The sequence below is a fragment of the Ailuropoda melanoleuca genome, chromosome 2 (genome assembly GCF_002007445.2).
Source record: "Ailuropoda melanoleuca isolate Jingjing chromosome 2, ASM200744v2, whole genome shotgun sequence".
In the NCBI taxonomy this organism is placed as follows: domain Eukaryota; kingdom Metazoa; phylum Chordata; class Mammalia; order Carnivora; family Ursidae; genus Ailuropoda; species Ailuropoda melanoleuca.
In genome coordinates, this window is record NC_048219.1 from 190,144,249 (window position 1) to 190,168,546 (window position 24,298).

Consider the following 24,298-nt stretch of genomic DNA (forward strand, 5'->3'; position numbering starts at 1 on the left):
TACTTTGCTCATGACAACAAGCAGTGCAATTTTCTCTGGAATACCAACTTCAGGAGTGATTCAGTGCTTGAAGAGGAATCTTTTCAATCTAACAGCTCAACAACGCTACTTTCCTGCAAAATGCTGAGCCACTGTGCTAATTCACAAGAAACGTGACTAAATATAAAGAATGTAGTATTATACAAAATATTTTATCGGAGACAGTGATACCAGAGGCTTTTTTGTCAGTGAATACCATCACTAACGTCCCCGTGGTGATATCCTCAGGGATCAGAATTAAAAATATGCAATTATCTACAATTACATGCATCCATATAAACATGATTAACACTCTAGTAGCAATAATCCTAACACACAGGTGTTTTCTGAAGCCCACTGTCTTCTGACATTAACTTGCAAAAATCTAAGGTTTATGAGAGAAATGCAATAGCAGCATAGCTGTGCAATGAAACTACATTGATGGATAAGGTTGAGAAGGGCTTCGAAAATACTAAACCAGCAAAGATGAGAGAGGTTCATCTGTGCAAATATGTTCCAAATTTCTGAGGGAGGAGAGCACTGTGGAATCAGAAAAACTGCCGGAAAAACTCTAAAAGGGGCAGAAAGGAGTACCGAGAAGCAGAAGACAGGCAGCTGCTGGTAACCCAGAACTCAGAATTCTCCTAATGAAGCATCCCTACCTAACTGCTACTGGAGAGAAGGCAATGATCTTGCATTTTTAGCCCTAGAACCACCCAGGATAAAATTAATAATTCTACAGACATTATGTACTGCACACAGGAAGCACTACTATGCTGTTCCTGCACAAATTTATTATACACCAACAATTTTCTTCCTTTACTCTCCAGTGTCTATGCTATTAACAAGCTCTTCTTGCTCATGTTGGTTTTCTTTAGTAATAAACACTTTTCAAAAACCCGCTTCTCCTGCCTGAAGTAGGATAACATAAAGCACTTACTCTGCTTCATAAGTTGAACAGCTAAAGTTGGACAGTTGGAACACATCAGAGAAAACATGCGAACCACCATTATGAACATCCCAGAACTTAAAATGGGTGGAGTCACTACCAAAAGCTGTTGAACATTTGTAAGCAGATCTTTGGAGGCTACCTGCTGGAGTAAATTCTTCACAAACAGAAGAAAAAAGATACTGTTATATCGTGATTCAACAATTTAACAATTTCATGAAAATACCACCAAAGACTAAATGCTTACCTCCTCATGTTGGAAATTGTCCACTAGACGTGCAAAACAAAGGCAAGTGCTTTCGACTGACTTTTTGTCCTATTTTTTATAGAAGAAATAAAATTTATTGATATAAAATATATCACTGTCTTACATCACTACCTAATTTTCTTCCTAACACCAAATTGCTCAAGGCCAGCTCGGTTACATGTGAGCCTTGAAAACCCAAGGAGCCTAAAAGATACAACCAGTAACATCATGATTTCAAAGCAAAGAGAATCATACTGAGAGAACTTCTCTCCTCTCTTAAGACCCCAATAAATAAAAGCAAATATACAGAAAAGGAACAACTTTTATGCTTCTGTAATTTCAATACTTAACCACAAATTATAATAAAGATAAACATTATTCTAAAAAAGCATTCCCATGTTTAAAACATGCATACGCTAAAAAGTTGGAAACAGTTCAGTGTATGTGTGTGAACCAGAGGCTCACTGATGATGTGAGAAACTAGGTGTCAATTTGCTATATTCACAATGAAAACAATCTAGAAATACTATTAAAGTGGCCTCATTGAGAAAACATATGAAATAACCTTGTAAGAATGGAAAGAACAATTTAATGGCTTAACAAGTCTTTTGACAGTGTTCCTTTTTTCCTAATTTATAAATGGGTTTCAGATATAAAAACCAGACTGGCTTATACAAAATTGAGAATAATTCTGGTGTCATAAAAGCCCTATACCTTCACTATCAATACTTAAGTCTAGAAAGGATGCTACATGCCCAACATGCCCAACAATAATAACATGCCCAACAATTTAACTTCTCTGATTCTCATGCTTTTTTCCAAGATAAGGTACTGAAATCATACCTAACTAGAGAATGTATTTCTAGCCCTGATAAGCACAGGTTATCTCAGCCTACCAATTTTTTAAAAAATTTTATTTATTTGAGAGAGCGTGCACACAAGAGGGGGGAAGAGCAGAGACAGAGGGAGAAGCAGGCTCCCCATGGAGCAGGGCACCTGACACTGGACCCAGACAGATCATGACCCAAGCCGAAGGCAGTCACTTAACGGACTGAGCCACCCAGGCACCCCTCAGCCTACTAAGTTTTTAAAATTAAATAAGCAAACAATGAATGGCAGGACTTGTATCTTGATCATCTTAGAAGCAAAACATTTCAGAGTGTCTCAATAATCTTTTCTTCAGCTCTCTTACATAAATCCCTATGTAAAATATTTTCTTACCAAATTTTCCAAAGAAGATTTTAAACACACTTTGTAAAGTGACTTGGAGGTCCAATTTCTAGGAGTGCTTCGGTGGCTTAGTTGGTTAAGCGCCTGACTCTTGATTTCAGCTCAGGTCATGACCTCACCGTCATGAGATGGAGACCCACATGGGGCTCCGTGCTCAGCATGGAGTCTGCCTGAGATTCTCTCTCCCTCTGCCTCTACCCTCCTCCCAGCTTGCTTGCACACATGTTCTCTCTCCCAAGATAAATAAAATCTTTGAGTCCAATTTCTAAAAACCTTTTTAGCAAGAACATTTTAAGACATTAATTTATATTAAAAGAAAACTCAATTTCTCTACAGTGAAACTTAATGCATTGTCTTCCACATCAGATGCTGTAAGCCCTGCTTCTTGTCCTCCATAACCTGGTCTGCCAAATCCATCTCCTAAATAACTGCTCCTGCTCTGCACCAACTTCAGACACTCACAGTCTGCAGTGTCATCTCCCCTCTGATCTTAACGCACATCCTCCTGGTCTTTCCTGCAGAGCCCAATGCCTTAGAGGAGAGATGATCTCCCCAAAAGGAAACTCTGATCATATCACATAGTGAACACTCAATGTCTGCTGAAATAACAAATTCATCCCTTCAAGTCAAAATACATGAAGATATCAAACATACGAAATGTTGTTATTTGGGTAAATCCATCAAATTATATAAAATCACCTAGTATGGTACACAACTGGAAAACACAGAGGGAAAAATAACATGGATCAGAATATTTCCAATTTATAAATGCAGTTGAAAGGTTTAATACCCTAGATGAGACTGGCATTTTAAAAAACACGGTAAAAATGTTTTACGGCACATAAAATAGGTTCATGTTTTACCTGATGGGTTAGCCTTTGGGTAAGCAATGGGAGGGAATCCGCCACAAAATGAAATTCATCTGGCGTGATACTCTGGCAGCAGTTGGCTGCAATTGCTAGAGCATTTCTTTGGGCATTTATGCTGAAGAACTCTAGATACAGCAAGCAGTCTGCCAAACCACCCTAAAATACAGAAAACTGTTAAAATGAAGAAATACCCTCTAACAGCAATTAAAAAAAAAAAAAAAAAAGTACCAAAAAGTCTAGCATGTCACTTTGGAAACACCATGTGTACCTTATAGAGATTGTAATCGAGGACCTAGCACAAACGTGAATCTAAAATCCAACTTGAAATGAAACACAGTCCTTCAGTAGCAAGACTCACCGCCTGGAGAATGGCTTTACTGTGTCTGCGGGATAACATCTCCAAGGCAGTCAAGGCCTGCTCTGCCACATCAATACACTGAATAACTTGCAGCTGCGAACACAGAAATAGGTAACTTAAGGCCATCATTCAAGTGCTTTTCCAGTTGCTTATCTTCTACATGAATAGACACAGTATTTTCTCTAATTTCCATCAATCTATCCACTGCCTCTAACAACCCACCACAGGAAACCAGGGATTTATGAGCGTAAGCTCTAACAGTCAATATAGTTTCCTTCCAACTACTCTGTTCTAAGACACAGAAAAATAGGTTTTATATAGAGAATAAACTAAATCCAATTAGATGTATTTCAATCCTTATGTTTATAATAAATGGGTTGTTTTGTATAACAAATTTTAAAATTCAGGTTTTACACTTACACCATATTCCAAGGTTATCAAATAATGCAAATTTTATTATGCATTAAAAAGAAAAAGGCTCTTAAAACAGACCAAAAACACAGCCTGCCAGACCGTATGAAAAAATCTCCCTTCTCCACTGACTCACTTTATGACCTTGAGCAAGGTACTGTGTCTCAGCCTTCTCAGCTGTAAAATGAGAGTATAAATAGCTATCAACCTCACTGGGATAATTTTCTAGAAATAATGAGATTATTTTAATCAAGTGCTTTAAGTTCTTCTCTGAAAGATTTTATATTCATGTGGTAAATGCTATCATTAAAAATTATAAAATGGAAATGATTCTATAAATGCTTTATTAACATCAACTTTAAACTACCGGTCTGCTAAACACAAATTTCTCTGGAATCTTGGCTAAAAAATGTACTTTGACTAGATAATGAATCCTAAAAAGTTTTTCAAGGTGGCCTTACAATTCGATGTACTACTTTAGAATTCAGAAGTCAAGAGTCTTCAATTCAATTCCCCTAGGCCTGCTTTTGAACAAGCTGAGCCAAAGCAGGATTACCTTCTCTAAAAAGACGGGAATTGCATCTACTACAACAGCAGACGATCGAGGAAGTGCTTCCATCATGTATGTTAAGGCTCGACAAGCATGGTTCATCTAGAAAACAAGACAGCACTTTTACTCAATAAGAACCCAAAATTTAAATCTGGGGTGTTTTAAAAAATACACCACATACTTACAATATCAAAATTATGCTCCATCTGAAGTAATGTTATCTGTTAAAAAAGATAAGAAACTATTAGAAGCTATCTATATCCTTAGAGAAAAGTCCTAGAGGAACTCTTTCTTCCTCTATGTCAACTGAAATGGCAAGTATTAGTCAAGACCTTACTCTTACAAAAATAATGATCAAGTTAAAACCTAGCATACACTCACAAGGAATGACTGTATTAGGGATGGCATGATGCACAGATTACAGCTCCGACTTGGGAACTTTGCTCAATAATCACCACCTCTCATGATCCAGTCAGAAACAAAGCCTTCCTGTCGCTTACAACCGTTCTGGTGCTTCTCACCCCTTGTCAGATGCCCGTTTAACCAGCATCAATAAATACCGCATACCTAGAGCAACGGACTAGCAATGCACTGGCATTGAACAACTGTCAGAACAGACTCAAGACCACTGCTTCAACTCCTGTGAATAAGCTTCTCTACAAGTTGAGCTAAAAACCATTTAACTCAATTGTAGAATCTTCAAACACATTACTGATCACATCAGAAACTAATTATATGTTAATTAAAACCCAAATTATTATTATTATTCTACAAATGCATGAGTGAATCTAAATGTCAGATTTGTTTTAGTTTCTCTTGTGGACAACACCTTAAGCAGACTTCAGCCATGTTTTTCAAAGGCAGAAATTCAGAACTGCTAGGGGTATATGTGTACTCCATCCTCCTGAAGAAGCGAAAGCTACCGAAGAAATTTCCTATTTGGGGAAGGAATCATTCACTGTCTTCTGGTTCAACGGAAAATTTTAAATGCACTGAATTTAAGCTCTAAAGTACCTTCAAATAAGTGTATTTAATAATGAGCATCAGATATTCTAATACAATATTCATTTAATAGGAGTGCCTTCTCAGCTCTAAATTATGCTGGGTAAAGCTATCTACATATTAGAGGTCGGTCCCCTAATCACTTTTTTTGTTAGAACACACATACAACTCCCCATTTTGGGGTTCAATGGAACTCAAATCACCTCCAACCAGTCATTTGAAACACCCACTGTAGATCGAAAGGGGCTGTCATGTTAACAGGAAAAGTAACAAGTTCTCCAATTCTTAAGATGGAATGAACACTGTAAGACCACCATGTTTGGGAAGAACTGCTGTAATAGATTCCTTTTCAACAAAAATTACCGTGGTCACACAAGTGAATGGTGATGGACAGATATACAGTCACAATATTCAATACTGACAGAAGATAAACCTGGACAATTCATTAACAACAGTCAGTATTAATAGCAGGAGCTGACTTAATGTAGGTCTATTAAGCACTTAAATCTAATCAACTGCCAGCAAATTAAGTAAATTAGATTATGTGCCAACATTTGTGCGTAGACTTAGTAGCATCTTTATTCAACTAATAAAAACTGCATTTTAGATAGTATAAACCTAGTTCTTTGTTGTTACTTTTTAATAAACAGTAACAACAACAAAACAAGATAGTTTAATTCAGGAAACAAAACCAGCTCCTAGGGAAATGTGTAGGGGGAGCGTGAATATTGACTTGGGCAAAATGTAAAAGCACAAAACCGAATACTGCTTTCATTAAACATTCAGAAATCAACATCCTCATTAGAGTGGAACTGGTAATAGTTAAATACCAGTTTTCACCATCCAGGCCTGCATGGCAGAAGCTGAAGAAACCAGTCTATCCTTTCTCACCCCTGCCAGAGCTGAGCCATCCAACAAGAGCAAACAAAGACTACATCATCTGGTGTTTCAGTGAGCTTCATTCAACTGTCTCCACGATCTGATGAGATCAACTGAGACAATCTGATACATCAATCATATTTTTGTCAACTTTATTTGCTATGTAAACAAAGACTTAACATTATATTTGCTTTTAACTTCCAAAATACTCATATGCTATGATGTTTACGTCCGTTTTTTATTAGTATTTCACTCAGACTTAAATTTTAATTTTCAATTACAGCCAATCTCTTTAATCATTGAACTAAGAAAACTACCAAGCTGCTATTTGACTTACTGTGCTCAGGGGCCTACATTTAGTAATGGCAATTTCTCTTCCCGTTGTTTTCCCATTAAAAAGCTTAAGCAATTAAGATGTTAATAAATTCTAAACATCAACTGATGACTGCGTTAAAAATCACTAAAAGGTTTTGTTTCTTTTTATTTTTACTTAACATAAAACCTAAGCTGGAAGGAATCACGTGGTATTCTGGCTTGAATGCTCTGTCGTTGCACACAATTACCAAACACGAAACCTTTGTGGCCCACAAAGACAGCCCACAAGTGAGAGCTTATTACTGCCCATGTAAAACCAGTTTAAAAGAGAAAGCACGTAAGTTTAGGTATCACCTGATGGGACAAAGTTCAAAACCAGTCATTGTAAGTGTCAAGAAGTAGTTTAGAAGAAGAAGTAGTTTAGAAAATTACGAATTCACCATTAGCAATCACTGACAAGATCTAGAAGCATGAAGTAAAAGCACGAAGCCACACTCTACCATCTCTTAGTTCAAACCGTGTAAATAACAATCATGCTTTCGTCAGCGTTCAGAGAACTGTGGTAAAACGAGGGGCAAACTCTTACCAAAGCTGGAACGACACTCTTGACAGGAAACCCTCCCAGCGTCTCCTCATTTCCCATAACCAATAACTGACACATTTCAATAACTGCCTGGAGTTGTTGGCTTTCATCACTTGCTTGTAGTCCTTGCAGAAGCTGTTGGGCCTTGGAGCCTTCACAGGGGGGAAAACAAAAACCATTACTTTTAGACATTTAAGGAAATTTTTAGTAGGTGTAAGGTGTGACTCTACATGGTATCTGGCTGCTTATCTTTCGATCCCAGTGAAAGGCTAGGTCCATATCAGGGTTAAGACAGGCTGCTAATAATTCAAGACACAATTAAATCTGTTGAATTCATCCCACCTTACAGTGATCTCACAGTATTTATAGATTTTTGTCTTTTAATTTTTCCTTTAAAATGAGACAAGCTTATTGGCTCTTACTAGCTAAAAGAAAAAAAATATCCGTAAGACTAACATGAATTGTTACCTCTGACAGTTACTTCTATATATAGACTGAGTAAAAGCTTTCTGCAGGAATAACAATCTGTTCAACAGTGATGACCAGTCTTCAACAAAAATCCACATACTCCTGGAGAAATGCTCAGAGTAAAAGGAAACCTGGTAACAGCGGAAGGGCAAGAAAATAAAGCCAAAGAGAGCAATGTACCTAACAGAAGAGAATGGAGAGAATGAGTATTTCTAAAAACAGCAAAAGACTGGCCTTTTCACCTCCTCTCATTCCCTGTGAAGATAATTCCACTTTTAAGGCTCAAATCAATTGCCCAAAGAACTGAAAAACACTGAGATTCAACTCCCACAGGACAGGCTGTGGTCAGTGAGCTGCATAACATACTCAAAACTAAAGGCCACAAAGGTGTTTCAAATTTTCATAAACACCTACCTACTTGAAACCATGATTATTTCAATTAATGCTTACCAAATTATAGCCAATGCTACTTTCAAGCCCCTTCTCTTCCTACACCTTCTCAGGTTCTTATCTGTGTATGGGATCTGTCCACTCCTGTGTCATTAGTGAAACAGCCTGGAAATGCCACATGTTTAGAAACTGTCAAAGAATGTGGATTCATATGAAAACCGAAGTGTTTTTATTCAATTAAGTTACAGTGATCTTCCAGGAAGGCATAGCCTTTCAAAGTGGACACATGGTGATCCTTGCAAGATTTATTTTTTCTCTGTTATGTAAGACTGTGGCTAATGAATTGCATGTAACTATTACTGCCTACCTACCTTTGCCATAACTAAGAGTCAACCCAAAAATATGTTGCATGAAAGTCAAGTTCAGATGGCTGCCATCTTTAAAATTTTCAAACTAAATAGGTTTTCCACTTAGAGCAGGCCTATCATTTTTACACTGAAATGTGAAAGGCAAAACAAATGAAGGGAAAGTAAACTCTTGAAAACAGAAGAATCCTCAGTTGCTTCAAGATTTGCTTTTAAAAGAATGAAACAGTTCATGTATTCTACTAGTGCAACCACCCAAGACAGGAAAAACTAACATATCCACTGGATGTTTTATAAACATGGAAGCTGGCAAGTCTAGGACACAGATCGTGTTAGCATGATCGAAAGATACCACTGAACCTTAAACCAAACTAAAAATGACAAAAAAAAGGCAAAAGCCATAATTTATGCTCTGATCAGTCAATTTTGGTTTTAGAGCCACTTTATACTCTTAAAAATTACTAAGGAGCCTCAAGGCACCTTTACCTATGTGGCTTATAACGTGTATTTATAAATGTGTCTGGGGTTAAGAGAGAAAAAAACTTTAAATACTCACTGATTAATTCATTACATATTAATATAAACAAAGTTTTGTGAAAACCACTATATTTTCTAAAACAAAAAAAAATTCAGTGATGAGCACTGTTATAATCTGTTTGTTGCAAATTGTTTAAATGTCAAGCTTTATTAAAGAAAAACAGCAGTATGACCACCTCTGCATCTACTCTCAATCTATGGCAATATTATTTGAGATGAAGAATGCAGAAAACACAGGCCCGGCTTTTTCACAAGGACTATTAAAAAGACATGTACTTACTGGTAAAGACAGTAAAATTAATAACTTTGTTTAGCAAGGGCATCCTTACATAAAAATGGAATTGTTTTTTCTAGGAGCATTTGGCATTGAAGGTTAATGACTGCTAGTGCAGTTTGGAACCACTGCTTTGATTTTTTCAATAACGTACCAACAGTTTTTACCCACCACAGCTTTTGCAACATCAACAAAATTCAAACATCAACAATGTCGAAAAGGAAAAACCTTACCAATTATTACCAAAGTTTTGCAATGTTAGGGTTTCAGGAACCCTAGGCAAGCCACAGACCACACTTTGAGAAGCACTATCACAGATCAAGGGTTGGTAGGCAAACATTTTCTATAAAGAGACAGATAGTAAGTACTTTGGGCTTTGCAAGCCATAGGGTCTCTGCGGCAACTAGTCAACCCTAGCATAAGAGCAGAACAGACAATACGTAAAACGGATAAGCATGGGTATATTTCAATAAAACTTTATTTAGGAACACTACAATTTGAATTTCATTTAATTTTCACATCTCACAAAATACTACTTTGAAGTTTTTTCAGCCATTTAAAAATGTAAAAATCACTTTTAGTTCACAGGCTCTATAAAACCAAGCAGAGGGTGAATTTGGCCCTTGGGCAGGAGCTTGTGAACTCCTGATACAAATGGGAGACAGAACCCATAGCATTTCAGGGAGTCACAGGAAGCTGATGTTTCCAACGGACATCGGCTCAGTTCTGGAGCTGTGAAGAGGGCTGGGGCTGAATCAGAAGTTTCGGTAAGACAGAACAAAATCTTATGAAGTCTCATGGTGCTCAGAAGACAAAGGCCCTACGGAGGGAGGATGCCTACCTCAAACACACAGCCAGTGGGTTCTACCCCCAAGACATCTGTGACATTTTCAAACTGCAAAATGAATAAAGTCTAAGTCTACAGAGACTTGCAGGGTTTTCAATCAAAACCCTAGGAGGATCACAACATACAAACAGGGATTAGTCACACAAAAACTGCGACTCTGGTCCAAACAAGCTAAAGCCCCAACTAAACCAAAATGATCAGCTTCTAACCCTTTATGCTTCAATATAGAAAAGGGGGAAACAACTTTAAACAGAAAACATTATCTGGGGTCTCTTCGGTTCTTTTATACAAAATGTCTAGCACATGAACAACTACTAGATGTATGAAGAAGCAGAAAAATGTGACTAATAATCAAGAGAGAGGGGCCCCTGGGTGGCTCAGTCAGTTAAGTGTCTGTCTCTTGGTACCGCTCAGGTCATGATCTCAGGTCATGAGATCAAGGCCCACATAGCTCCACACTCAGTAAGGAGCCTGCTTGAGGAATTCCTTCCCTCTCCCTCTGCCCCCACTCGCACCCTCTGTCTCTAAAATAAATAAATAAATCTTTTTAAAGGGGGGGTGGGACCCAAAACAGAAGCAGACCAACACCATTAGAATTAGAAAACTTTTATAACAATGGTTAACAAACTGTGAATATAACCAAAGATGGACAAAATAGGTAAGTATGTAAAGAAATTCAACAGAAAACTGGAATCTACAAAACAAAATCAAGTAATTGTCCAGAACTAGAAAACATAATATCTGAAATGGTGGGTTTACCAAGAGATTGAAGATAACAGCAGAAAAAAAAAATTAGTGAACCTGAAAACTGGTCAATAAAAGTTTTCAAACTGGACAAAGAGGAAAAAAAAATAAAATAGAGCCAGAGAAATATGATGGATGAAGCCCAAAGTCTGAACATGTATGATCTTGATACTCCGGAAAGGGAAGAATATTTGAATTATCAAAGAAATAATGAGAAAAGGGAAGTAGTATTTCATGAGATAATGGCCAAGAATTTTCCAAAACTGATGAAAGGTATCAAACTCACAGACTCAAATGGTCAGTGAAACCTAAGCAGATGAAAAATAAAAGGAAAAAGTCATTAGGCCTAACATAGCAAAATTATTAAAATTAATAATTTGAAAAAGCAAATCTTTTTCTTCAGAGAAATTTTAAGAGTCTCCATGCTATGTGGCGCCTGGGTGGCTCAGTTGGTTGGGTGACTGCCTTCAGCTCGGGTTATGATCTCAGTCCTGGGATCGAGCCCCGCATCGAGCTCTCTGCTCAGTGGGGAGCCTGCTTCTCCCTCTCCTGCTCCCCTGCTTGTGCTCTTTCTCTGTCAAATATATAAAATCTTTAAAAAAAAAAAAATCCATGCTGAGTGCAGAGCAGAGTCCAGTGAGGGGCTCAATCACATGACCCTGATATCATGACCTCAGTGACGAAATCAAGAGTCGGACACTTAACCAACTGAGCCAGCCAGGCGCCCCCCAAAAGCAAATCTTAAAAGAAGCCAGAGGAAAAAAGATATTGCCATGAAAGGGCATCAGTAAGACTTTTAAACAGAAGACATTACAAACAAAGAGTTCAAATGAGAATTTTATACCTTGGGAAAATATCTTCTCAAAATTAAGGCAAATCAAGGGCTTCTCAAAAGCAGAGAAAAATCATTACTAGCATTCATTCACCACATGGAAAAAAAAGTTCTTCTGAAGAAAAAGGAAATAACTCTGATTAGAAGAGAGAAATCGCAGGAAGGAATTAAGAGCACTGAAAATGGGATGTATATGTGGACAAAGGAATATGGATGATTTAAAACAACAATTAGGGGGTGCCTGGGTGGCACAGTGGTTAAGCGTCTGCCTTCGGCTCAGGGCATGATCCCGGTGTCATGGGATCGGGCCCCACATCAGGCTCCTCCGCTATGAACCTGCTTCTTCCTCTCCCACTCCCCCTTGCTTGTGTTCCCTCTCTCGCTGGCTGTCTCTCTCTGTCAAATAAATAAATAAAATCTTTAAAAAAAAATAATAAAACAACAATTAGGTCTTACTGTGTTTATAACACATGTATAAGTAAAACAAAACAAGAGCATAAAGGATGGCAAGAGGTAAAAAGAGTCAAACTATTGTACAGTTCTTACACTGATTAGGATGCGATAAAGTATTAATATAAGGTAGGCTATAATAAACAAAGGACATGCGTTAAGATCTCTACAGTACCACTTACAGAAGTCTGAAGGAATATAGAACTAAAAAGTTAGCAGAAGAGCAAAAAATGGCAAAAAGGGCAACTGGGTGGCTCAGCCAGTTAAGCATCTGGCTTGGGCTTGGGTCCTGATCCCAGAATCCTGGGATTGAGCCCCACATAGGGCTCCCTGCTTCTCCTCCTCCCTTTCCCTCTGCCACTCCCCCTGCTTGTGCTTCCTCCCCCTTGCCCTCTCTGTCAAATAAATAAACAAAAAAATCTTTAAAAGGAAGAAGAAAAAAATGGCACCATACTGTTTGTTATATGTGACTGGAAGAAATGCAAAATGGTACAGCTCCAGAAGAGGCTGATTTACAACAATCTATCCTAAAGATAATGCAGGAAAAAATACGACAGCTGTGTTTTACTGCAACACAACCAAGACAGGAAATAATCTGAATGTCCAATAGGGGACATGTTAAATAAACCACGATCCCAGCAGTGGAGCATGATGGCAGCTCTACGAAAGGAATAGGGAATCTCCTCTCTCTCTACGCAGCAGCTACAGAAAATGATCACCAAACTACTGTTAAAGGCAACCTATAAAGTTTACTGTTCTTATCTTAAAAAGGCAGTGCGTGTGGAGTAGATGTTTTTGTTTTCTTAGATAAATAACAGAAGGACAAGCCATAAAATTAACAAAGACTATTTGTGTGGGAGGAGGAAGCAGGGTAAAGGGAATAGCAAAAGAACTTCCCTAAATATACCTTATTTGTGGAACAGACTTTCTAAACCATGTAAAACACTGTATACGTATAAAATCAAAGTTAAAATTTAAAAGCAATCTCTAGGAATTAAAAGCAAATCAAGCTAATGAACCAAACCAACTTGGCAACCTGAATGAAGAGAAGGAATCATCTCAAATGACTTTAAAATACAAAAACGTGACCACAAAATGAGTCCCCAAGAACACCAGCACCAAAAACTGTTCAAAAATTAAAACTCTCAATACTATTACTTTTGGTGTTAAGTTGGAATTTTGTATTGTAGGAGAAAAGCAAATATGTGACTACGTTACTATCATTGGAAACTGGAACTTTCGGTTTGGGAGAAAGAAGATACAAGATAAAGGTAGATAAAAACCTCACAGCCCTATATTTGAATTCACATTAAAAACAGAAACTCTTGATTTTATTTTAAGAGATAAAATACAATTACTTCCTAGGTTTGTTCATTACAAGTGTCTAATAATGATCACCCCAGGGGTACCTGCGTGGCTCAGTATGTTATGCATCCATACTCTCCGTTTTGACTCAGGTCATGATCTCCAGGTCTTAGGATTGAGCCCCCCATCAGTGCCTCAGGGCAGAGTCGGCTTCAGCTTCTTTTTCCTTCTCCCTCTCCCCATCCCCACTCAAGCATTAATGCTCTCATGCTCTCCCTCCAAATAAATAAATAAAATCTTAAAAAAAAAAAAAACACCCCAGTAGCAATGAGTAGACATAGGCTCTAGACTATGAGCTCTAAATATTATTTCATATAAAAGAAATCAGGGTGTTCTCTGAGAAAAACCCTATTTTCAGGGTGGAGGTTTTGAGCCTGACATATCAGAAAAGAAGTTATCAAGAACTACTGGGGATCAGATCAAAAAGATTCAGAAACCAAACCCCAAAAGATGCCATCATCCAATGATAGGACAATTTAATCATCAAAAAAAAAAAAATCACTGAAACGTCTCCATTTCACAGTGTATTTAAAAACAACAAGACTAGCACTTTGGAGGATGCAAAAACCAACTATTTTCCAAACTGGTAAATAATGGGGAGAAATCCATTTTTCCTATAGCAGTTATTCTGCTGTGTAACAAAACAGAAGGCAGATGTTAATATATTTCTACTAAATTATCTCCTTTACTTCAAATAAATGAAGTCTGGTCATGAGATGTGAAGTACTATCATTTTATAATCCCTGTCAGCTAGACACTGAGTTTTGATGACTTAAGAGACAATCAGACTTTATGTGCCTCCTTGTATTAGAACACACTACCACTTTGGCTTATTAGTCTTTCCCAACCAAGGAAATAAAGAATCAAACTTGAATCTGAAAAAGCCTCTAGATCCAACCACCAGTTTATAAAGAAGTACACTTATGACATTCGAGAGAAGGAAACTTCACACTCATTGAACAGCTATTATTAAAGAAATTACTAGTTTATTTCTCAGATATGATAATGGTAATCTGGGGGCAGGGGTGCAATGTCCTGTGTTTTAATGGGCATTATCTTGAGCTATATGATGAAATGTTTGTAGATAGTATTATATAATGTCTGAGATTCATTTCCAACAATGTGGGAGGAGGGATGTGCGTAAGGGTGAAGACAAAGACTGGCCATGCAGCAGGCATTGCTGAACTGGATCCTGGGCATTGGGGGGGGGGCAGGGGGGGCAGAGGGTGTAACACTGTTTTTTGCGGTGGTTCTATTCTAGGGCACACATTAATTTCATGTGCAATGCTCAACCCTTAATATGAATTTGAGATGTTATAATGTTAATACTTTTTTTTTAAAAAAAGATTTTATTTATCTGAGAGAGAGCTAGAGAAAGAGTGAGCGAGAGAGAGAGCACAAGCTGCAGGAAAGACAGAGGGAGAAGCAGACTCCCCATGGAGCAGGGAGCCCGACGCAGGGCTGGATCCCAGGACCCTGGGATCATGATCTGAGCTGAAGGCAAATGCTTAACTGACTCAGCCCACCCAGGCACCCCTAATGTTAATACTCTGAACAAAAGTTTTCTTTCCAGCCTTTCCCAAGAAATAAATGAAGTCGTAAAAATAAGTGAAATGAAATTTCTCAAGGGAAAAAAAAAAAGAACTTAAGAAACACATTAACTGATGGCTATGTGTAGATTATATTTTGATCCCAATTCAAATAAGCAAAAATTGTAAATGGATTTATGAGCGGCCTAAAACATTTGCGCTCTAACAGGCACCTAGTAAAAGGATTCCTCTTAACCACAACACTGTCTAAAATTTTTTGTCCTTATAGTTATAAATTCAATGACATGCAAATGAAATGATGCATAGGATTGCCTTAAAAATAATCTTGGGAGTGGGGAGGAGGACTGAGGATATAAACTGAAACAACAGTTGCTGGGAACTGGTAATTGCTGATGGATTCATGGAGGTTATTCTACTACTATACTCTCAACTTTTGCATATATTTATCTTTTTCATAATACATATCCTGTCATTGCCCTTTCCTAAATCCTTCAATGGTTCCTGAGTAGTTACTGGGTTAAACCCCACACTTGCTGCCAGCCTACCAAGCCCTACTTGAGTTATCTACCCCTCTTCAGATTTCATCTTCTACAATTCCACTCTTTCCACAGGTCCCTCTTGCTCTTTCTACAACATCCCAAGCTAATTCCCATCTCTGGTGGAGCCTTCCTCTTCCCTCAGACCTGTGCAGGGCTGGTATCCTCACTTCATTTAGGTATCCACGAATTCACCCTGCCTCAGAGAAGGTTTCTCTAACCAGCCTAAGTATAATCCCTTCCCCAGCCAACCGACAGCCTTACTTTGTTTTCCTCCACTGCATTAACATTACCTGAAATTTTTCTACTGGAAAACTGTCTCCTTTATTGCCAGGGTCACCCTCTAGCAAAGAAACTCCATGTGGGAAACAACTCTGTGTACCAGACTGTTCATGATTCAGGACAATCCCGGTACCTAATAAATGACACTAAAAAGGAATCCTCCTGCAAGGGTTCATGAGAACGGTGCAAAAGGGTATGTTATCTGAGAGCTGAGTGTCACGGCAGCAAAAGCAAAACCAAACCAAACCAAAAATACCAGCTGCTTCCTAAATATCCTGTCAAATGCTAAGGCCAGAAACTTGAAGAGGACTTAAGTATAAATACACATATGTGAGCATATGTCCACACATTAAAAAACACCAACTTGGAATATTTGATGGAAAATTATGAGCACATATTAGTAAGGTCAGAGTTAACAGACTTCAGTTAACACTTTAGAAATGCTGAAATTAATCAAGACTAAGGTCTAAAAATAGCCCGCTGATTCTATGGAAACATTCAATGGAGTTATTAAAAAAATGTTTAAATGTAAATTTTGTTTAAGGAAGCTAAAGATAGTATTCTATACCAGAAAGAATTTAACTGGATTTGTAATTATGCAAAAGTTATTCTTGTTACAAACTGCCACTTCAAGAGTCACTGTTTTGTCTACCATATATGACAAGATCTCTGGATTATAATATGTTAATGTGATTAAATGAGTCTAGCGACTGGTAATTCTGCTGAGAAATCTTTTCTCTCCAGCTCACTCTACAATTGACTGTCTTACGGATTAAATTTTATTATGCCACAAAAAATTCAAGATTCAAATCTATGCAAATCATGCAATCAGATGCTATAATATAATCAATGTAATCATCTGAGATTCACTATGCTAGAGTTAAAGATTCAATCTTGCCATAACTCTGGATGATTTTCTAATGACTCCAATCCAGTAATCAAAAATAAAAATACAGAAGAACCTAGAGCTGCTGGGTTTAAAGGCAAGAATGTGAACAAACCCTACTTTTTAAAACAGGTTAAAGTTCATGAAAACCTCCTTATAGGAAAGTCTCTTTGCAGCAATAGATAGATAAGCAGTAAAAACAGCACTCACCTAATTATTAACGGTTTTGGGGGGAGGGCAAATTTAAGAGTATTCACTTACTAGCTCCGCTTCCAATTGTTCTATGGAAAAGCTGTGACATCCGAGGACCAAGAGGGCCAAACAGATGAGGAGGAAGACCCCTGGCCTCTAACAAAGCTAAAGAAAAAAGAAAGGAGGAATAATTGAATTGTAAATCCAGCTAATCTTAGGGTAAAAATTTCAACGAACTGATTCACCTCACATGATTGATTTAGACAAAGTTACTTTCCATTTTTATCTTTAAGAGAAACTAAACTTTCAAGACCACTCTTAGATATTAATTAATGTAAATTACAACACCCATGTGGTAGTTCCAAGGCATCTTAAAGTTTTATGGAGATACTAAATATCAGTGCCAGAGGGGACTGTATCAAATAATCCAAGGAAAACCCAGAGTAAGTATTTACTATGAAGAAATTATAGGTTAAGCACCCTTGTGTTGCTTTCCCTCTGGTATTATTTCCCAATCAGACATTAGTCATGAGATCTTCTAAAAACACATGGAAAAATTATTTTTTATTATCAAGTCCAATGGTGAGAAAAAAATGTGTTCAAGAGACTTCTAGTCGAAAAGAGAATGCCGTAAGCCACTTTAGGAATTTAAAAGCAATCTGAAAGTGCTTTATAAATAATGTTTCTTACAAGCCTCACACTGGCGATCTATCATATAAACCAACTGTCTGAAGACAATAAAAATACATACCCACCCATTTGTAAAGAATATATACATAATAAGGCTGCTTTTTAAAAAAAAACACAACATTACAATACCTGGTGTTTAGGTATACACTCTACATTCATTTTAAAACAGGTGACCATGAACACAAAAGAATACAGCAAAAGCACCCCACTGGGGTGCATTATGTTAGCAGGTACCAGAGAACAACATATTAAGCTATCCCCTTTTCAAGATCTTCCTTAATTCATTACCAGCTATACAAGCAACCATAATAGAGAACATTTTAAAAACACAGAAAACATATATATAAGATTTTGTCTAAACAGTAAAAATAAAGAGCCAGACAGATCTTCCAAATCCAAATCATCACAAGTAAGTTTTTGTAAGTACAGGCATTGCTAGAGTATGTTTAAATGAGCTTATCTGAATTCATTTCAACAAAGAACAGAAGTCACAGGCAGCCTCTCATAATAGTTTTTGTTTCTTGTAAGCTCATTAACTGTCTTTACCTTGTAATCGTCCCATCTCGGAATCATCGGATTCACTCTCCCCAGAGGTGGTCATGCCCACAGCCCCTGCAACAGAACTAGAGGCTTCAAAAGGGGGAGAGAAAAGAAGGTGAGGGTTAGAAGAGGAACATTCAAACTCATTATGTCTGGTTTATCTTTAAAAAAAAAGAACGAACTGAGTTTTACAGACTACCTCGAATAAAGGCAATTAAATGTGCCTGCCTATTGCACACTCAGCTGTTCTAGATTTCATCCTGTAGCTTCTATGAACGAAAGGATGGCTCAACTATCTCAGTGTTCAACAAGCATAAAAATACAAACTTTACATTTCTTCCATACATGGCTTTGACAGATTCCTCATGCCTCTGAAACTGTTCCTAAATTAAGTCTCGTCCTAAACTCATCTACCAAAAGTCCATGAAGATCAAACTGCCAAAACCACCATGAGGTTTAATAGATGGGCAATTAGTCACAAATAGAACAGAAAGCAAAACTGACATCTGGGGGAAACGTTCCATGCAGACGTGTGTCTTCTTCAGTCTGCCTTACTTCTGGGTTGCAGTCTTGACACAATCACTTAGATGTTTTCCCTAAGAACATGCAGATAATACCCTTCTTATTTCCAGGACTGAGGATTCATGTTACAACCAACAGCAAAGCACTGAAGTACAAAATAGAGGACAACCAGGATGTGAAAATAAGGACAGGAAAAAAAAAAAAAAAAAAGAGTTCAGATTTAGAAGGCTTCTACTACCCAAAGAGCTAACCTGAGCAATATTCAGTCTAAGCAAAGAGGCTGATTCTATTAGGAATCTGACCAGACGAAACTATATTCCTCTAAAACCAGCAGTTCTACTGTTCCTCCTCTCAGTGTCTGTTGAGATTTCAAACATTTTTTCTACACAATTAACCTGTGCATGACCACATTATCCACAATACCCTAAGCCCTATACATGCGCCAGATAACGACAGAAGACTGGCCCAGGAAAACATTTTTTATTGGTAAAAGCACATGGATAACGTGAATTTACAGAGCTTTTCTAAAGAAATGCTAATATACAAGCCACCAATTGTGTATTTTCCTAATAGTTTTCTTCATATCTCATTAAGTATTTTCTGTGATTTCACAGGGATTTTCTTTAAAAAATTCATAGGAAAATGTCTGGTTTAAGAACAGGAGTCAGCAAACTGTGGCCCACAGGCCAAATTCAATCCAGTGCATCATTTTGTAAATAACATTTTATTAAAACACAGCCAAACTCATTGTTTTACATCTTGTCTGTGGCTGCTTTCCTGCTACAACCACAGAGCTGGGTAGCCAGTTCCAACAGAGCCTGTATAAAGCCCAAAACATCAACTATCTGGCCCTTTACAGGAAAGGTTAGCCCCTGGACTATCCTTACAAGTCAGCCAGAAATGCTAATATTAAAGTGTATCAGAGTTCAACAAAATCCACACTTCTGGTGAAGAAAAAAGAGTAACTGCACTCTAGAAGGCTTCTTACACATGGCATTTACGAAGTGCTCGCCATCTGCAGGATGTGTGGCTGTTATGACCATAGAGGGAGGCACTGTGAGCTGTCTCACACTCGTGAGGTAACTGAGGCCTTGTGACTTTGAGTGTACTTGCCCAAGGTCAGACAGCTACCCACAGATCAGAGATCTGAGCACAGGTGGTCTGACTCTTCATAGGTCGTACAAATACCGTGCTCTATTGGCCCCTTAAATATATTCTTCAGAAACTTGTTTTTCATTGTAGTACAGCTGCTTCTTCACATAAAACAGAAATCTTGTTAACAAATACTGTTATTAAGGTCCCAATTATGACTGAATGTTAGTGACCCTTAAACTTTCTTTTAACCTCTTCCAATTATGGGAAGAGCAAATACAAAGTTTTAACAAATGAAGCAGTTGGGTTTTTGTTTTTTTTTTAAAGCACCCTCTGGCAACACAACTTTTTTTAAGAAAAAACAAAAATTCACTTGGGAAGGTAATACTGGGGTTTTTTTTAGTTTATGTATTAGAGGGTCACCATAAGGAGGGATGAGGATATTCTGATTTTTCATGGCGGTGGAGGGCCTGTTTTGACAGAAATCAGTCACTGAACCCAAAGAAGAAAAGATCCGTTGCCAGCGCATTGATGGCAAATATTAATCATTTGTCTCCTACAGTTCCCTGTAAGTATTACAGAATTAGATAAACCAAACTAGCCTGGCCTGTGGGTGGCTGTTTGTAAAGTCACGCAGGTAAGGAAATGTCATGAGCCAACAGGAGTCAATGACGAAATTCTTTAGTCAAGGCGTCAAACCTCCTTAGGCAACACGCACAAGATCTGTCCCAACACAAATATAAACATGTGATTATCAAGCAGAGAAAATGTGATGGCAGGTTTCAAGAGGTGTTTATGTTGTTATTTATGTTGTTGTTTATACCAGTATCTTCCCATCTACTCTTTAGCATATCTTCACAGCACCATGTAAGATAGTTTCCAATACACAGTTGAATTAAAACAATAGAAAAAATATTTAAATTAGGACACAAGAAATTTATCACAGAACCCAATGTCTTTATACCTTAACCGATAAGGCCTCTTATGCAGAAAGAAAATAAAACACTAGAATGCTGACAGAATTCAATTTTACTTGACAGCAACCTTAAGGGTTTATCAGACCCCTAACTACAAGAGGCAGCAAGAAGACTTTTTCATGAGTGTAATGAAAACCTCTGAGCACAGCCAAAAGAATAACTGTTAGTAATGAATTATGCCTTATATGGGCCCTGGTATCAGGTGATATGGAACCATCTATCTAATTTTTAGGGATTCCAAACAAAAGTAGTTAAGGAGATGGAAAAAAAAAAAACTTACAAAACTGGGTTTGCTTTCTTTTTACAAACTGACCTTATTCATTTCTTGTGAAATTAAGATTCTCAATGCAAAATCAGATGCCAGAACACAAGCTATTTTTCCTTGCCATCTGATTGTTGTGCAAGTGGTAAGGAAGAATACCTGACTTCTCATTTAGTATCTCTAGAATCTGCAAGACTTTATCAGCACTATGAGAAGGAACACAGTTCTGATGAAGTCCAAAACCAGACTCCCCAACTCATGGGAAAATATGGGGAACATTTAACTTTCAACTCCAAGAGCTAGCATCTCTTCTATGAAAAGCCAGGGAAGTTGGGTTCCATAATGTAAGTATATTTCAAGGTGACCGAGGAGGCACACCGTTAACAAATTTTCGTTAAGTGTCAACGGTACTGGAAACGTCAGGGTGATCACGCCATGATTTCGAATCTCAATGACAAGGAACACAAGCATTTAGGGGGTAAGTCTTATGAACCTAATCCCCTGAAGTTTTTATCTGCTTAGGTAAATATACTGGGATCAAAACTTCACGCACCACCCCCTCGTTCTGGCCTCTAGTGGTATTCATCTGAAATTAACTCTTGTGACTGTGGGGGAGTGGAAGGACATAGTCTTTAGAAATGTGCCCTTCTTTTTGAAAACCTGGATTTCAGAGTCCCACAACCTGGGTGACCTTAACCATATGTGCCTTAGTTTTTCATTTCTAAAAGAGGAAAACAGCACTCACACCTCAGCACATTGTTTGACCATTAAATGAGAATATACGTACAGTGCTTAATGCCGTGTCTGCAACAGAGTACACTGCACAACCGTTAGCTACGGTAATCACTGTAATGAGTCCGCTTCAACACATGCAGCAGCTCCATTTCTGCCATCCACGTGGGAACTGCCCCACTTCCACATGCAGACTTGAAATAAACATTACAACACTGGGAAGCACAGCCTGTGTGTCATCAAGAGCTTCAGTGATTTGTATGTGCAATGGACTGTACTTTCCCTCAAATTTAACCTTTTGGAAAAACTATTCTTAAAAAAAAAAAAAAAAAAGTACTTGAAAAATGTTGCCTCCCACCAGAAGAGAATGTTCCAAGTCTGCCATGCCACTTATCACACAAAAGTAGGCAAGAATGTTAAGGTGGATAGAAAGCTGAGACAAGGAGCATATAAAACATGAGCAGCGGTGGGCAAATGAGAAACTTCCTGGCAAACTAGGACACAGGCTCCACCACAGGCATGAAAGAATGCTAGCACACACGCTAATGTTACGTGAAAGAGCGTTGTTAAAGAACATACCTACACCTAAGCCCATTTGTATCACTGGCAGACGGGACTCATCATACCCACGTTCATAGTGATGAACTGCAACATCTTCCCATCTGTTCTTAATGTTAGAGAGAAATGCCCAGAACAAGCTACACTTTAAAACCTGTTGGCCACAATAAGCCTCTGAGGCAGTAGCCTTCTTTTCCTCTTGGTGACTGATGAATATTTAAAGCTGAAAGGGTTGGGGGGCAGCCTAATTTTTGTTGTGCTAAGATATCAAGAAGAATAAAAATAAGCCCATAAAAACATAAATAGCATTCTTAAAGTTCCTTTCAAAAGGAACACATTACTTTTTAGGGGTTTCAACATTTTCCATTAAAATTTACAGGTGTATGAAGAAGCAATTTAATCCATATCCTTACTTTCTTATTATGAACTGAAATTTTCAAACAATCACTGGGCAACTACTGTATGTCTGCACTGCTACAGAAGAACCTTCACAGAAAAGTGGTATCTTTCCTAAAAGCCATCTGAATATAATTAGTACAAACTTGGATTTGGAAAAGAATTAAAAAACAAGAACAAATGAATCCAACTCATCAAAAAACCAAACCTATAAAGTAAAAACAAAGGAGAACAAGTTTATCTGATGGTAGCATCGAGTATACCTCTGTCCCCTCTCTTGCCTTATATCTGGTATGCCTACAAGGTAATTTTTCTCTAAACAAATCAGTAAGATACATAAATGCATTTTAGGGCTAAGACATGCCAACCTACCTGCAGCTCCTTGGGGAGTTTCGTCTGTCCGTGCAGCTGAAGAATTCACTGTCTCCTGGCTGCTTTCAGGGTCCGCCATTTTCTCCTGTCGACGAGCTTCAGCTGCTCCTCTTTTGCCCAGGCCAGAGCCTCGCCGACTACAAGAGAAAGATCCCATCACAGGCAGCACTACCAGTGACCAGAAGCAATGTCCATGCAGCACAAAGCTCCAATGCATGGAGCACAAAGCCAGTTTCTTCTTTTTCCATAGAAATTGTTGCAGAAAATCAGTATGGGTAACAACCAAGACTTTGTATATTTAAAATTCTTCCAAGTTACACTGCATTCACAGTACATGCTTTTGTGATGCTATGAGCTGTTGTCACCCTTACAGACAGAAATGATTTCTAAACACTTCAACTAAATGGAAAAGTGACTTCTGTTGAGAGAATTCAACTCATTTAAAATAGATCCCTACTTCCAGGCTAAATAGTGGATCAACATACAGAATTTACATCTGACAGTTGTGGAAGAGGATAAGATGTGGGAAATTCCTATCACTTAAGTTCCAGATAACTTAAATCACCAAAAAAAGAACTACCCTAATAATGAACAAGAGATTCATCTTTTAAAATAAAGAATTAAAGATTTAACATTTATAAATACATACAGATTTAACATTTATAAATACATACAGATGACTCTGAGAAAGACACTGGCTTAGGATTGAGGCACAGTGTAATAATGGAAAGAATAATGATCAGTCATTTCTCACAAGGCAAGTTACATTTTATTGATGATGACTTTTTCTATTTTAATAGAGAAATCAGTAAGCAAATCAGGTAAAAACAAAAGATTTCCCTAATTATTATAACTTGGTATGGTTTAAATAGCAGCCCTCCAATTACCTCAGGAAATGAAGAAACACACTACTAAGGAAATGTTTTAGACCAAAGTCAAACTGCAGTGGAATTAGATGCTGGCCAGTAAACCAGGAGGAAGCAGCAGGCATAAAAGTGACATTTAAATGAAGGCTCTGAATTACCAGA

General features: G+C 37.8%; 1 protein-coding gene across 14 annotated transcripts in view; it reads right to left on the minus strand.

The window, feature by feature from the left end:
- TRIP12 (thyroid hormone receptor interactor 12) overlaps positions 1-24,298 on the minus strand; it is a 140,517-nt gene that overhangs the window by 41,046 nt on the left and 75,173 nt on the right. For all 14 annotated transcript variants that reach the window (XM_034655323.1, XM_034655328.1, XM_034655317.1 and 11 more), the window contains 10 exons: positions 23,271-23,407; positions 18,366-18,449; positions 17,199-17,294; positions 7,415-7,563; positions 4,818-4,853; positions 4,639-4,734; positions 3,672-3,764; positions 3,308-3,469; positions 1,215-1,283; positions 959-1,124 (listed from right to left, as the gene is read on the minus strand). In XM_034655323.1, coding sequence (XP_034511214.1) covers positions 959-1,124; positions 1,215-1,283; positions 3,308-3,469; positions 3,672-3,764; positions 4,639-4,734; positions 4,818-4,853; positions 7,415-7,563; positions 17,199-17,294; positions 18,366-18,449; positions 23,271-23,407 — 1,088 coding nt within the window. The remainder of the gene's footprint in view (positions 1-958; positions 1,125-1,214; positions 1,284-3,307; positions 3,470-3,671; positions 3,765-4,638; positions 4,735-4,817; positions 4,854-7,414; positions 7,564-17,198; positions 17,295-18,365; positions 18,450-23,270; positions 23,408-24,298) is intronic.